Source organism: Archocentrus centrarchus, unplaced genomic scaffold (assembly GCF_007364275.1).
Source record: "Archocentrus centrarchus isolate MPI-CPG fArcCen1 unplaced genomic scaffold, fArcCen1 scaffold_27_ctg1, whole genome shotgun sequence".
NCBI lineage: Eukaryota > Metazoa > Chordata > Actinopteri > Cichliformes > Cichlidae > Archocentrus > Archocentrus centrarchus.
Genome location: NW_022060257.1, coordinates 2,163,313 through 2,176,789, shown reverse-complemented (window position 1 = coordinate 2,176,789; position 13,477 = coordinate 2,163,313). Strand labels below are relative to the sequence as shown.

At 39.9% G+C, this 13,477-nt stretch overlaps 1 protein-coding gene across 1 annotated transcript in view; it reads left to right on the top strand.

Moving 5' to 3' along the window:
- LOC115776207 (NMDA receptor synaptonuclear signaling and neuronal migration factor-like) overlaps positions 1 to 12,949 on the top strand; it is a 65,240-nt gene extending 52,291 nt beyond the window's left edge. Inside the window, 2 exon segments of the mRNA XM_030723807.1 lie at positions 580 to 655; positions 5,753 to 12,949. Of these exon segments, the coding sequence (XP_030579667.1) occupies positions 580 to 655; positions 5,753 to 5,850 (174 nt within the window). The 3' untranslated portion in view covers positions 5,851 to 12,949.
- Positions 12,950 to 13,477: the final 528 nt, after the last annotated feature.

Genomic DNA, 13,477 nt, shown 5'->3' with positions numbered 1-13,477 from the left:
CAGATAATCAGATAGTAACTGATCAGTCTCACACTAAATGGTGGAAGATGAATGAAACTACTTAGTAGTGAGGTTAGCATTAGGTTATTCTTTAGATACATGTTACGCGAGTAGTTTCAATTCTCCCACATGCATTTTGCCATTACAATTCTTTTGTTTCAAAATTCCCATATAAAGAAGAAGATGTGAACCTAACCTGAACCCAGACAGATCACAGGCAACCAGGTGGCTGTTAAGAGGTTAAAGAATATGTTTTATTCCCCAAGTATGAGTTAAATGAGTTAAATGACATCACTTTCACATCTGTTCAGTAAACGATCATTTAGAACACAAAGGTCTGGCTCAGCATTTAAAGGCAGCTACAGTGAGTTTTGGTGGGTTTGTCTTCAAGTGGCACATTGACCTTTTTCCACATACACTCGGCTGAACAGAAGTGCCACAGGGCCTACGCCAGCTCTCTGCATACAGTCGAAGCTACCAGATCACCACTGCTTTGTTTGTTTTCATCTCACAGTGCTGGTGGCATTTGGAACAGAGTGTTCTCTCAGTCTCTAATTCTTTCTCCCTTCTTCCCTGCAGCTTATTCAGACTCTGAAGAGGCTGATGAGACCCACCTCGGTTGAATTTAAGTCTCCCCTAGAGCTATCAGCACAGGGTGAGAGTAAAACACACTCATCTGCAAACTGTTTCATTTAAGCTCTGTTAATAACTTTCTGTTGCAGATAACACACTTATTCTACATGTTACACAGAACTGCAATGTGCGCACACATGGAAAAACACATGTACTGTGTTTGTATTGATTTGAAGCTACCGTTCTCAGTGGCACTCTTTCTGAATATTAATAGTAGGCATTAATCAATGCCAGGAAGCTGCTTAGTGATAAAGAAAGCTCGTTAGGGAATGTGAGCAAACACAGGCTTCTGAACTCTTCTGAGCTCTTAACAGATACCTCATCAATCATTTCCCTGACACCTATTGATGCCATGCTAATTATTTCCCTATTAAAACAATTATCCCAGCAGTGTGTTTTTCCATCCTCCACTGACCCCCCCCCCCCCCCCACACACACACACACACACACACACAAACACACTGCTTCATCTCCACCTCTGTCTTTTTTTTTTTGATGCATACATACAAAGTGTAGTGCTGTGATAAAGCATGCAGCACTTTCTTTTGAAAGAAAAAAAGATGACAAGGAAACCCAGCAGGTCAGCTTTTAAAACTGATGACAGCCAGAAGATGAGACCTGACCTCCACGTTTGGGTTTATTCATCACGTTTTCAGGTGAACTTATGCAGTGTAGATTGCTTTCTACATAATGAATCGATGCCTAAGTGCACATATTTTTTGCCTTCAGCACAGGGAATGTTTTCTGGGTCACTGATCAAAAATTATGAGTTTAGATTTCCATAGTGTAAAGGTTTTCGTGCTAAATAAGAGCATGCTCATAAATTCATTCTGTATGTGAGGTGAATGATTTTTATCCTTTGAAGAAAGAATGTCTTAACCTCCAAGAGGTTAGTGGCAACCAGTGACTCAAAAAATTGAGGAGAGGAAGAAAACCAACCTGCATCACCATGTTCTTTAGAATACCTGCATATTAAGCTCCACTTTCTTGTCACTAGAAGACAGTATATATATGGCCCTTGTTATGCCATATGTTTGTTTATTTCAACAAGCCCCCTTTTTTTTTAATATAAAGATCTCCCTCTTGTCTCTGCCATCCAAGTTTTAGCGATAGGGTTTGAGTTAAGTTAATGTTCACCCCTTTTTATGGAAAATTTATGCTAAAATTTATGTAAGGCTTTTTCATTGAAAGGTGGCATCATCATGTGATTAAATCAAAACCAAAGCCTACAGCTACTCCTAAACCTAGAGTGTTTGCCAGTGAAATATGAGTGCATTCACTTTAACTTCACAGCGCTCTTCAGCTCACCTAAAAAAAAAATCAAAGCATTCAACCACGTAGCCATAGACCTGCAAGCAGTCCATCCAGTTCTGTGATTTACCTCCAAGTGCAGATAAGTGAATTCAGCAGGCTGAGTGCACCAGGGCTGCGTGACATATCAAAGGCTCATTTCAATTTTTGATTTTGCACCATGTAAAAAAAAAAAATTGCCTCCTCCTCATCAGTGCTTCATCTCTGTAACAATAACAGCAGCACCAGCAGTGAAAGTCACGACAGCAACCTAAGCTCTTGTTGTTAGCTTTGCCAGTCAAGTACACATACACACTCTCAACAGCCACTGAGAACCACGAAACAGGACCAAAAAAAGCATGACTCTTCAGTGGTGCGGAAATTCTTCAGTTTTACAAAGTCTGACATCGAACAGAAACCTACAGTGTGTAAAGTCTTTAAGACTCAGTTTGAACTAAAAGTGACATCACAACAAACCTGTCCCAACAGCTACAGCGCCAGTGAAATGGGAGCAACGCATCTCTGAGATTCAGATGCCAGCTACTGACCTCATTCCAAAAACACAGCTAAAGTGTTGCTGACATTAACTGGTACATTTTCCAGTGCTGATCTCTACTCTGTAATCAGTACAGATGGACATGGTCATGCATATGTACTATTTGGTATTCAGCAGGAACTACTTTACTGGGGTTTTTTTAAAGACTGGAATGGAGCTCCACATAAGTAAGACATTTTTCACGGTGCAATCCTTAGCTTTGCAGGTTTCTCCTGTTTGTGTAGTTGCAAATAAATTCAGTCCATTTAGTGGTGTGTTCATTTCAAGTATGTATTTATTTTTGTGTATACACTGTTCAAAAAAATAAAGGGAACAGTCAAATGAATGAATGAAATATTCTCATTGAATACTTGTTCTGTACAAAGTTTAATGTGCTGACAACAAAATCACAAAAAACTCATCAGTGGATATCAAATTTATTAACCAATGTAGGCCTGGATTTGGAGTCACACACAAAATTAAAGTAAAAAAAACACACTACAGGCTGATCCAACTTTAATGTAATGTCCTTAAAACAAGTCAAAATGAGGCTCAGTATTGTGTGTGGCCTCCACGTGCCTGTATGACCTCCCTACAATGCCTGGGCATGCTCCTGATGAGGTGGCGGATGGTCGCCTGAGGGATCTCCTCCCAGACCTGGACTAAAGCACCCACCAACATCAGCCACATGAGGTCTAGCATTGTCCTGCATTAGGAGGAACCCAGGGCCAACTGCACCAGCATATGGTCTCACAAGGGGTCTGAGGATCTCATCTCGGTACCTAATGGCAGTCATGCTACCTCTGGCGAGCACATGGAGGGCTGTGCGGCCCTCCAAAGAAATGCCACCCCACACCATTACTGACCCACTGCCAAACCGGTCATGCTGAAGGATGTTGCAGGCAGCAGATTGCTCTCACATCTGTCACATGTGCTCAGTGTGAACCTGCTTTCATCTGTGAAGAGCACAGGGCACCAGTGGCGAATTTGCCAATCCTGGTGTTCTCTGGCAAATACCAAGCATCCTGCACAGTGTTGGGCTGTGAGCACAACCCCCATCTGTGGACGTCAGGCCCTCATACCATCCTCATGGAGTCGGTTTCTAACCGTTTGTGCAGACACATGCACATTTGTGGCCTGCTGGAGGTCATTTTGCAGGGCTCTGGCAGTGCTCCTCCTGTTCCTCCTTGCACAAAGGCGGAGGTAGCGGTCCTGCTGCTGGGTTGTTGCCCTCCTACGGCCTCCTCCACGTCTCCTGGTGTACTGGCCTGTCTCCTGGTAGCGCCTTCAGCCTCTGGACACTACGCTGACAGACACAGCAAACCTTCGTGCCACAGCTCGCAGTGATGTGCCATCCTGGATGAGCTGCACTACCTGAGCCACTTGTATGGGTTGTAGAGTCCGTCTCATGCTACCACAAGTGTGAAAGCACCACCAACATTCAAAAGTGACCAAAACATCAGCCAGAAAGCATAGGTACTGAGAAATGATCTTTGGTCCCCACCTGCAGAACCACGCCTTTATTGAGTGTGCCTTGTTAATTGCTAATAATTTCCACCTGTTTTCTATTCCATTTGCAAAACAGCATGTGAAACTGATTGTCAATCAGTGTTGCTTCCTAAGTGGGCAGTTTGATTTCACAGAAGTTTGATTTACTTGGAGTTATATTGTGTCGTTTAAGTGTTCCCTTTTTTTTTTTGAACAGTGTATTTGTTGTCTAATGGTGGCTGGCAAACAGCTTATAGGCACACTGTCACCACTTTCCTGCAGTATTTGCATGTTGCATATAACCAGGCACTGGTATAAACATGAGAAAAAATATGGTTTAAAATCATGGCCGGCCCGTTCTTCACAGTGGAAATGTTTGGCTTTAATAGGACACTGAAAACAACTCCAGCATGAACTACCCAACACAAATATTTTTTGGTGGTTAAATTGACACATTTAAAGCTTTTATGTAGAGACAAAATCAAACTAGTCCAAGATTTTAAAATAACAAAATCATTTACGGCCATATTACTTAACCGTGGAATCTAACTTTAGTCTTTTACTTTAGCCTGAACCCTCACTCAGCAATGATATAGCAGTAATTCAGAAAGCCCAAAACAATGTAGTACGACTGTATGCCTTCAGTGCAATTTTAATGCAACATTTTAACCACTGAAACATTCAGGAAAACGCAACCAAATGTGGCAATAGCCTGAAAGACCCTACTTTTCCCATAATGCCAATTATACATCACATAAAGTTGATGGCCTCAACTCTGGACCATGTTCTGCTTCTGCCACAATCACAGTACTGTAAGCTAATGAGATGATGTGTCAGTTTTCCTTCAGTACTTTCACATTCATCAGGTGTTTCCATCAACCTTGATGTGCATGACACTACGTGGACACACTGAGTGTCAGATGACCCACCTTTTTGAACAAAGGTTTAAAAAATATACATTTTTCCTGTTATGAAAGTTTGGCTGAAACATCTTATACATTAAGCTGGGGGTGGAGCTCAGTTGCTCAATCAGAGTGGGATCTGGGGAGTCTGTCATGTTTTTTGAACCTTCCAAATCTTCTGGGAGTGCTGTTGCCATTCAAGGGGTGGAGAGTGGGGGTGGAAACTTAGAAATTTTATGGGTTGCATGCTAGTGCTTTCAGCTTTCAGCACTTGGCCCGGTCTTATTTCTCTTGCTGTGATTGAAGCAATGTTTCTTTGAAGCATACCACCCACCTAAACACTAGTGCAAATTAAGGAATGTGAACACAATGTAACTCATCCTCAGTTCTATTGTATAGGATTATCACACAAACCTAAAGACTGTCTTATCTTCAGGCCAGTATGGCAACCCTAAATTTGATTCAGGTAAAATACCACAGCAAATAACATTTTTGAGTGTTCTAATTTACTATGTACACACACTGGAGTTTCTAAGCCTGTTTAATCTCTCTTTTGGATGGATACCAACAGCTGCACAGAAGGCCAGATAAATTGAAACAGCCAAACACAAATGTCCTCTTCGTGATGTATTCATTATTTGAGGTGAATGACCTGCAGTGTGCAAAAAAACACTCATGTGGTCCCCAGAGTAACAAATAATGCAGCAGGCAAAGGATGATGTAACATGCCTGAATTGTTGAGGTGATGCTGGATGAGGTCAGGTGATTTTATCAATATAGTGTGTGTGTGTGTGTGTGTGTGTGTGTGTGTGTGTGTGTGTGTGTGTGTGTGTGTGTGTGTGTGTGTGTGTGTGTGTGTGTGTGTTTTTGTAACCTAGGCTTCTCTGTTTTCCTCTGGCTGCAGGCAAAGAGATGATCGAGATGTACTTTGACTTCCGCTTGTTTCGCCTGTGGAAAAGCCGTCAGCACTCCAAGCTGCTGGACTACGACGACCTCTTGTGACATCACCCACTGTTCCGTTGGGTTGTCGGCCAGTTGTTGCGAGTCTGAGCCTACCTTTGTATGGTGACAAGGCATTTGGTTGAAGTGGGGACTCCTCCCCTCTCCAGAGAGGCTCCTAGACCAGCTCTGTGTGCGCAGTTGGAGCTGGAGCAGCGGTGGAGGCAGCAGCGGTTGGGTCTGTTTTTTTAAGCCCTTCGGAAGCGACGGGGTGTGGCCCTGTAGATTCAGCCCGGGGTGTGCTTTTTCTCCCACACCTATTTTCACTTTCTGCCTCTGCCTAACCCTAGAAAAGAGAAAGAAGGGGGACAAGAAAAAGTTGAAGGAGCAAGTGACTCATCAGCATAGCCTAAATGTGTCAGAAACACCAACTAGACTTAGATTTCTGAATTCAGAGAGGCTATTAGATACAAGAGTGACAGCAAAGAGTAGAAAGAGCTCCCTCTTTCTGAGTTTTGAGGATTTTTTTTGCCTTGCCTTTAGCCAACCTATCTGCTCTTGTTAGAAGGAGGCTTATGAGGATGGAATTACATGTTATTTACAAGGGAATTAGAGCCTATATGTAAATAAACAAGTGCTTGCTAGAGCATTAGAGAATACATTTCCAACATCTCTCTTCATGCTATTATGTGAAGATCTAGACATGTGATTAGTCTTAAAAATTAGAATTGTCTATTTACCATAGCTTTTTTAAAACTTAAGATAAACATATTAGTATTTCTTACGAAAAGTTGTAATAACTCAGGTCAAATTCTTTTGTTTTCTACTAAGAATTGTACTCACCTGTACAACATACTGTAGATCAGAATCAAAGGCCTTCACACTCCACACAGAGTCATCTCCAGTGGAACATCAGGGATGAGTGGAGCTTTTCTTCATTTTCATCATCATCTTTTGAGTCAGCTGTAGCCAAACAGACCGATGTATCCATGCATGTTGTTTCATAACATTACAGCATTATGTGTTAGCCCATTGAGCCACTGCTAGCTATTGGTTTGTGGGTTCAAAGCCTTTTATAGTGTTTGTATTGCATGTGTGTGCTCAAAGCCTTCTTGCATAGCTACTCTGTAAAGAGGTTTCAGGTGAAGACTCTGACAACAAACTCTTTACAGTGATTGTAAGTAGACAAAGCTATATAGTGCATATTTAGTTTATTCAAAAATTTTATTCACATTTTTGGAGAATTATTCACTCTTTACTTAACTTGAAGAAGCAAGGAGTGGTAGAGGCAAAAGTATCCTTTGACTTATTTTTGTTTGCCCTCGCCACCAACTTGTTGTTTCCATTTTGCATATACATTAATCTTAATGTTAATCGTATGACAGCGACAGTGTCATTGGATTAACTGTGTCATCCAAACTGAATGACATCATCAAGACACTGTCTTTAAGGGATATTTCACCAACTTTCAAAAGCTCCACCCAAGGGCTTAACCAGTGTGCTGTAGACCCACAGATACAATAACGTGATACAGCTGATCGGTAAAGGTTTTGTGAGACTGTGGTGTCTAAAACTGCAGGTATTGGTATTGAATATGAGTAAAAATGGGGAGGATGAGTGATATTTACATTGCTTCATATCAAGCTTATGCTGAGCTGGTCATGTCCTCTGTTATATAATCTCCTCTTTCTGCCTTCTGCAAATGTGCACCCTTAGACCAAAGCGCTTTTTTTTTTCATCCACAGCAAAGGCTGAGGAAAAGTGCTTTGCTTCTTGTTTCTTCAGCGCAGTTTGCTTGTAGAATGAAGATTAGTATTTGGATTTGGATGAAAGTCTTCATATTTTTAAAGTAACTCAACATGTGTCATTTGCGACATGCTTCCCAATTGTTTATACTGTGTCCTGGCCTCCCTGCACACATGTATTGTAACCATGGTTGTCCTAGCCTAGTATTGCTGCAGCTTCCTTATCCATGCAGGCCAGCTGAGCAGGAATTAGTTTTCATGGCAGTGGAGCAGTCTGGGTAGCTGTTAGCCTGCAGGTGGAGGATGCAAACACTCATCATCCTAAACACGTAATGGCTCTTTAAAGAAGATACATTGATGGTTTCCAAATATCTCCTTATCGCCAGTGAGGATGTAAGATATTAAATATTCATGAGGATAGTTGTAAGAGTACTATTTTACAGTGTAAATGCTTTTTACAGAGGGCAGTAATCACGTTGCTACAGAAAGTGTGTTAAATGAGTGGCTGCACTGTTTCATCCATCCATTTTCTTCCGCTTAAGCCCTTCAAGTAGTTGATGGTATTTGTATTATCTGGCTTCAATTACAAGTGTGGATGGATGTTTTCTCCTGTAATTCCATTATTTATGTAACAAAGTGTATTCACTCAAGTAAAAAGATAATTCATAATTGTAACATACTATCTTATAATAACTTGAAAATTGTTCTTTTGTGTCTTTTTTTGTCTATGAAAATGAGTGGAAATTAAAACAGCCCCTCAAAATCTGTTTTATTTGCTACAATTAGCTACCAAGCAGCCTAAAATATACCCATCTTATTTATCTGTTATTGTGAGGACTTTTTATTGTATTCATGTGATCAAGCTCTCAGAACTCGGGAACAGTAAGTCATAATATTGAGTTGTATAAGTTGCTGACATAATGTTTCTGACGTGTTTGCTTGAGTGAATGCAGTCTTCTTCAACACTATTACCATGAAATATTGCTGTGTCTCAAATCACGTACTTCCATATTTACATTCATTATTTTGAGTACATCTGTGTGTTTGCTATCAAGTCCTGCTACATGAAGTGCTGCTTGAGTACCTGGACGTGTGGAACTCCATACAGTTCTCACACTCTTGGCTCGGTGGCAGATGGAGAAGGACCATCGGTTTGCTAACAGATTTCTTTTGGATAAGAGTAGTTTTTTTTTCTTTTGTTTGTTTGCTTGTTTTCCAGGCATTGCAGGTAACAACATGTTACATATGTTTGCTTCTTATTAAACTGTTTTTATTCAGTTTCATTACGTTTTTATTAAACTAGCTTTGTTAAACTGCCATTTTCTCTGTAGAAGAATTTAGTATTATGTGCAGCCAAAGGCACAACATGTTGCAAATATTCATAAAACACAGTAGCTAGCACAAAAATTGCAGTAAATATTGCCAGTGTCATTTATGGTAAGTGCACATCTGGCCAACTTTGATCTGAGACAACTTTACAGTCTAAATTCATGTACTAATCAAGTAAGCATATAGTTTACATAAAGTACTACATGAAAGAGTATTTGAATTGAGACACACTGTATGCTTGCCTGCACTTAGACATGCATTTAATGCTGTCACATACTGCTTTGTTCCACATAGCATGCATCACATGATCTCTGTCACAAGCATAGTGATAACTTGGTATCATCAGTGGAACTACTACTTGCTAGTTTGATGGCTGGTTTGCAGCATACTGTCATAAATAGCATCCAGGTCCTTGAATTACCTCAAATGCAGAGAAAAGCACGAAGTTGCTTATTTGTTAGAAAATATTTAATCATGTTTACGTAAGAAGTTTTCCTTGCTCTCTCTGCCTTTTTAATTTTCATGAATGTTCTGTTCATTAGGAAATATTGTACATTTTCACTGCATACCATTTTATTCACAATTTAGTTTTGTTTCCACCTTGCCGGTCTTTCTATTTTTGTTTGTTTTTGGTGGATAATGTGTAAAGCCTTGATTATACTTTCCATGTGTGTGAGCCCGCTACGGTCTGCTTGGGTATGAGTAATGCAAATTTTGTCACGAGACAGTGAACACGAGGGTCTATGCAGATTTCTGCATGCCTGGCCCTTTTTCTTTTTTCTTGTCTTTTTTCTTTTTTGACCACATGGACTCCAGAGACTTTAAATTACAGCACAACAAATGTGCATGCGCCCCAGGTGGAGGACTTCAAACGGACCTGAAGGAATCATAACAGGAATTACTTTTTGGCTCTCATATCTCCTGGCCATCTCCGATACGGAGTATACTTCAGGCTTAAAGCAAAGTTACTGAAGGTCAACACTTTCTCACCAATTTTTTTTGTCAAAATCCTTCAGGAAGCCTAAATGAAATCCAATCCTCATTGGAGGCAACATTTCACCATCCACCTGCTCACTGGCAACCCATCTAGGGCTGAGCTTAGTGGTAAGGTTTGAGTTTGTTTAGCATCCACCCCATTTTACAGAATTTTCTGATTTGGAACATTCAAATGGAAAAGCTTTTAACAGAAAAGCTGTGATGCCAAAATTTCATTTGAAATGGAACATCTTCTGGTGTCTTTAATTGTCTATGCTGGTCAAACCACCTACAGTACAGTTACGTCAAACAGTAGGGGGATGTTCAATATTTAAACTAAATTTTACATTAATTGTGTAAGTCTGGCTAGTTTTACTTGTTCACCGTATTTACACCAACCTCAAAGTTAGTTTTATTTTGGTGTAACTGTATGTTTTGTACTCCCAGTCGTACACAGAACTTTTACCTTTTCTTTTCCTTTTGTTCAGACTTTCTATCCTGAGTGTTTTGGACTTACAGTACTATGTGAAGTCGTGCCTGGTTTTTTTGTGCTCAGTGATCTCTTTGCTTAAAGGTGGATCTGATCTTAAGTGTTGTACATTCATCACTTTCCTTCATGTTGATATGTATTTGTTTAAAGATCACACACTTTCCCAATCTGTCTTTTGTAGCAGTAATACTGAGTAAGAATATTTCTGTATTTGGTATTTCAATTTGTATATTTGTATGTATAAGAGCATTGTTGGAGGTATTGTATGAGACTGTAATCACTTTGTATTTTAATGACTGTTTTACAATTCTGTGGCTGGTGGACAGAAACAGACACTGCAGTGTGTGCTCACTGCTCGGCTCCTTTATATTCTGCAGCAGTTTAGTGTAGCTCCAGTCCTGATCATACAAGACTCTTCTTTCTCCTCTGCTGTGAGTTTAAGTAAAGGCCAAACCCCACAGCCTTATTACACACCTCTGTTCGACACTTGTAACCACATCTCGTGTCAGTATGTTCAATTGTGCTGTTGTGTTACCTTTAATTCCAAGCTTGGTGGATTTCTAATGAGTTTTCTGATAACAAAGAAAACAGGCTCTCCTTACTGTACCAGAGATTCATTACCTGCTGTCAAGCTCAGGAAATTTTCCCTATGGCTGTGATCAGATAGAACACGTAGCTCTCGTGCTGGAACATAAAGCATCAGTGGTAACGTGAAGAAAAAGCTCAAGCAGTGTGAAACAACTTGCAGAGTGTAGATTGGACCAGTTTTGCGACACACTTCATAGCCTATTCTGGCAACAGAGCATTGAACCACGGTGTCATGTGGGACATCAGGCAAGATAGATCTTTGAATATTAGCAGACAAAAGCCAAATATGGTTTTAGAACGTTGCTGCAAATGTCTTTTACATGAAACATCCATGCTGATCCATCCAAACTAACCAGGATGAGTGGGGTATAAGATTACAAAATAATAATAATAAACCACTGTCCCCAGAACCTATACTGTGAGCTTTGGTATCTTGACTGCAGAGGACTAAAGAGGACTGGAGCTGAAAAATTATGGTTGCAATATAATGTATCATTTTGAAAATTATTTTAATAATACACTTTGCTTCTCAAAATCATTTCCTTAAAGCAGTGACTCTTCCATGCATTAAGTAAATTGGGTCAAGAAAGTTGGGCGTCTAGGATACAATATGCCATAAAATCGTGAGTTACTATTCTACTGGGTGCCAGGCTGGTACAGTAATAGTTTTAAGTGACAAAAGTGCCAGAAAAATCTAAAGTTCATGCAGTGAGTATATGTCAGCCACAGTTGTCTTGAACTGGTTATAAGTTACCTAAATACATTGTATAAACTCCAGTACTGATCACACAATAAAAGTCAATAATTCTGTTTTATGACTAGAATATTACAGTAAGTGCTTTTCATATTTCATGAATTGCAGGCATAATCAATTTTCTTTCTCAATCATCTCTTTCTAGATTTTCTTCCCTTTTGTTTGTTCCCATCATTGCTGACTTCATTCAAGGACCTCATTTAGACACCAGAAAGACAGTGAGGAATCAGCAAGTGGAGAAAACCTGCAAACAACAGCACATTAAATACTTCTGAAGACAATACTTCTGCTAATGAGAGAGAAATTTAACTACTAACTAAAATCGCTGAAAGAAGCTTCAGTTTTGGTTGTGTATGTAGGCTACTCTGTGGGTTTGTTACTACAGTGGACTCCCATTTTCATACACAGCACACACTTTTTCAGTAACAATATTATTAATCAATAATATTGACCAGTGTAGCTTTCAGGTAAAAAGTGCACCTGTGCTTACGGGCAGAGGAGAAATCAGGAGATGTTTGTTTGAAGGAGTCGAGCAGTGACAGCCTTGGCAATCTTCTTTAGGTGTGGGTAGCTTTATATCTGGGATGTTAAGACTCTTTTAATGAGGTCATGTATTCATATATGTGCAGATCTATTTCAGTAGAAATGACCACGCACGGTTTGACTTGTGATGGTTCACTAAAGCAGCATTTCCATTTCTTGAGAACAAATTACCAAATTCAAGAGGTTGAGCTTTTCCTCCCCTCTCATTATTTTCCAGATTAAAATCTATCCTATCGAGAATAGAAAAGAATTATTATTATTCAGTGTTGTTGTGCCCTCCCTGCTGCTTCATGCCAGTTTCAGTGAAGATTTCCAAGGCTCATTTGGGAATGTGATTGAGTTTGATGAGGATGATGGATTGATGCTGCTTTGATTGCCCTGACATCTCCAGTTGGGCTGTAATTGTAGTTTTGGACGTTTGGAAAATAATATGTCTATTTAATGTTTGTGTCATTTTGCATCAGCTTCTGAGTCATTTAACTGAGCATTACATTTTGGAATAGCCTTTTTAGTCCAACACAGTAGAGTGTGAGATAGAGAAAATCTTAAAGGTTTGCTAGCAATTAGCATTACTGCATATGGTGATTTTGATACTAGTAAACGTTAAAACTATATCTGGGTAGCTTTCCTGAACTTTTGGGTTCTTCCTTAGAGTACACATTATAGATTGCAGCTTAGTCAAAGGGCAATGTGTTGTATCTGAAATAATAGCAAAGAAATGTTTTTCCATTGCACAATGTTGGTAATAACCTGTGAGAAAAAGCATTGTTTATACAGCATTTTTCTCTCCAGTAAAAACTGTAGTTCAACTGCTGTTTCATTGTCTTGTCATTGATTTTTTGGTGTAATTTTTCCTACAGAAAGTTTAAAATGTATACACTTGTAATGCAACAGTGCACTTTGGGACAAAAGACAGCAAGCTTTCGCTTTGTGTGCAGAAGGCATGAAATTTCCTCCTGAGCATCCATGCAGTGGATTGTATTAAATGTAACATATTTAGCATGTGCAAAAACATCAGTAATAGTGTTGCTAAAACTCTATGAGGCAGAGGTAAATGGTAATGCTAGCATAGCAGCAGAATCACAATGACAATCCAGCGTGATGATGTCAAAGAACTTCTAACTACTCAAGCATTTTCTGGACTTCCAGTTTCACAGGGTGTTACGACCCGTCTAGGGGCCCGGAGCGCAACATGACTGAGAACACCATTCGCCCCCCAAGACCCAAGCAGCCACCCAACAACCGTCTATGCAAATATATATACAC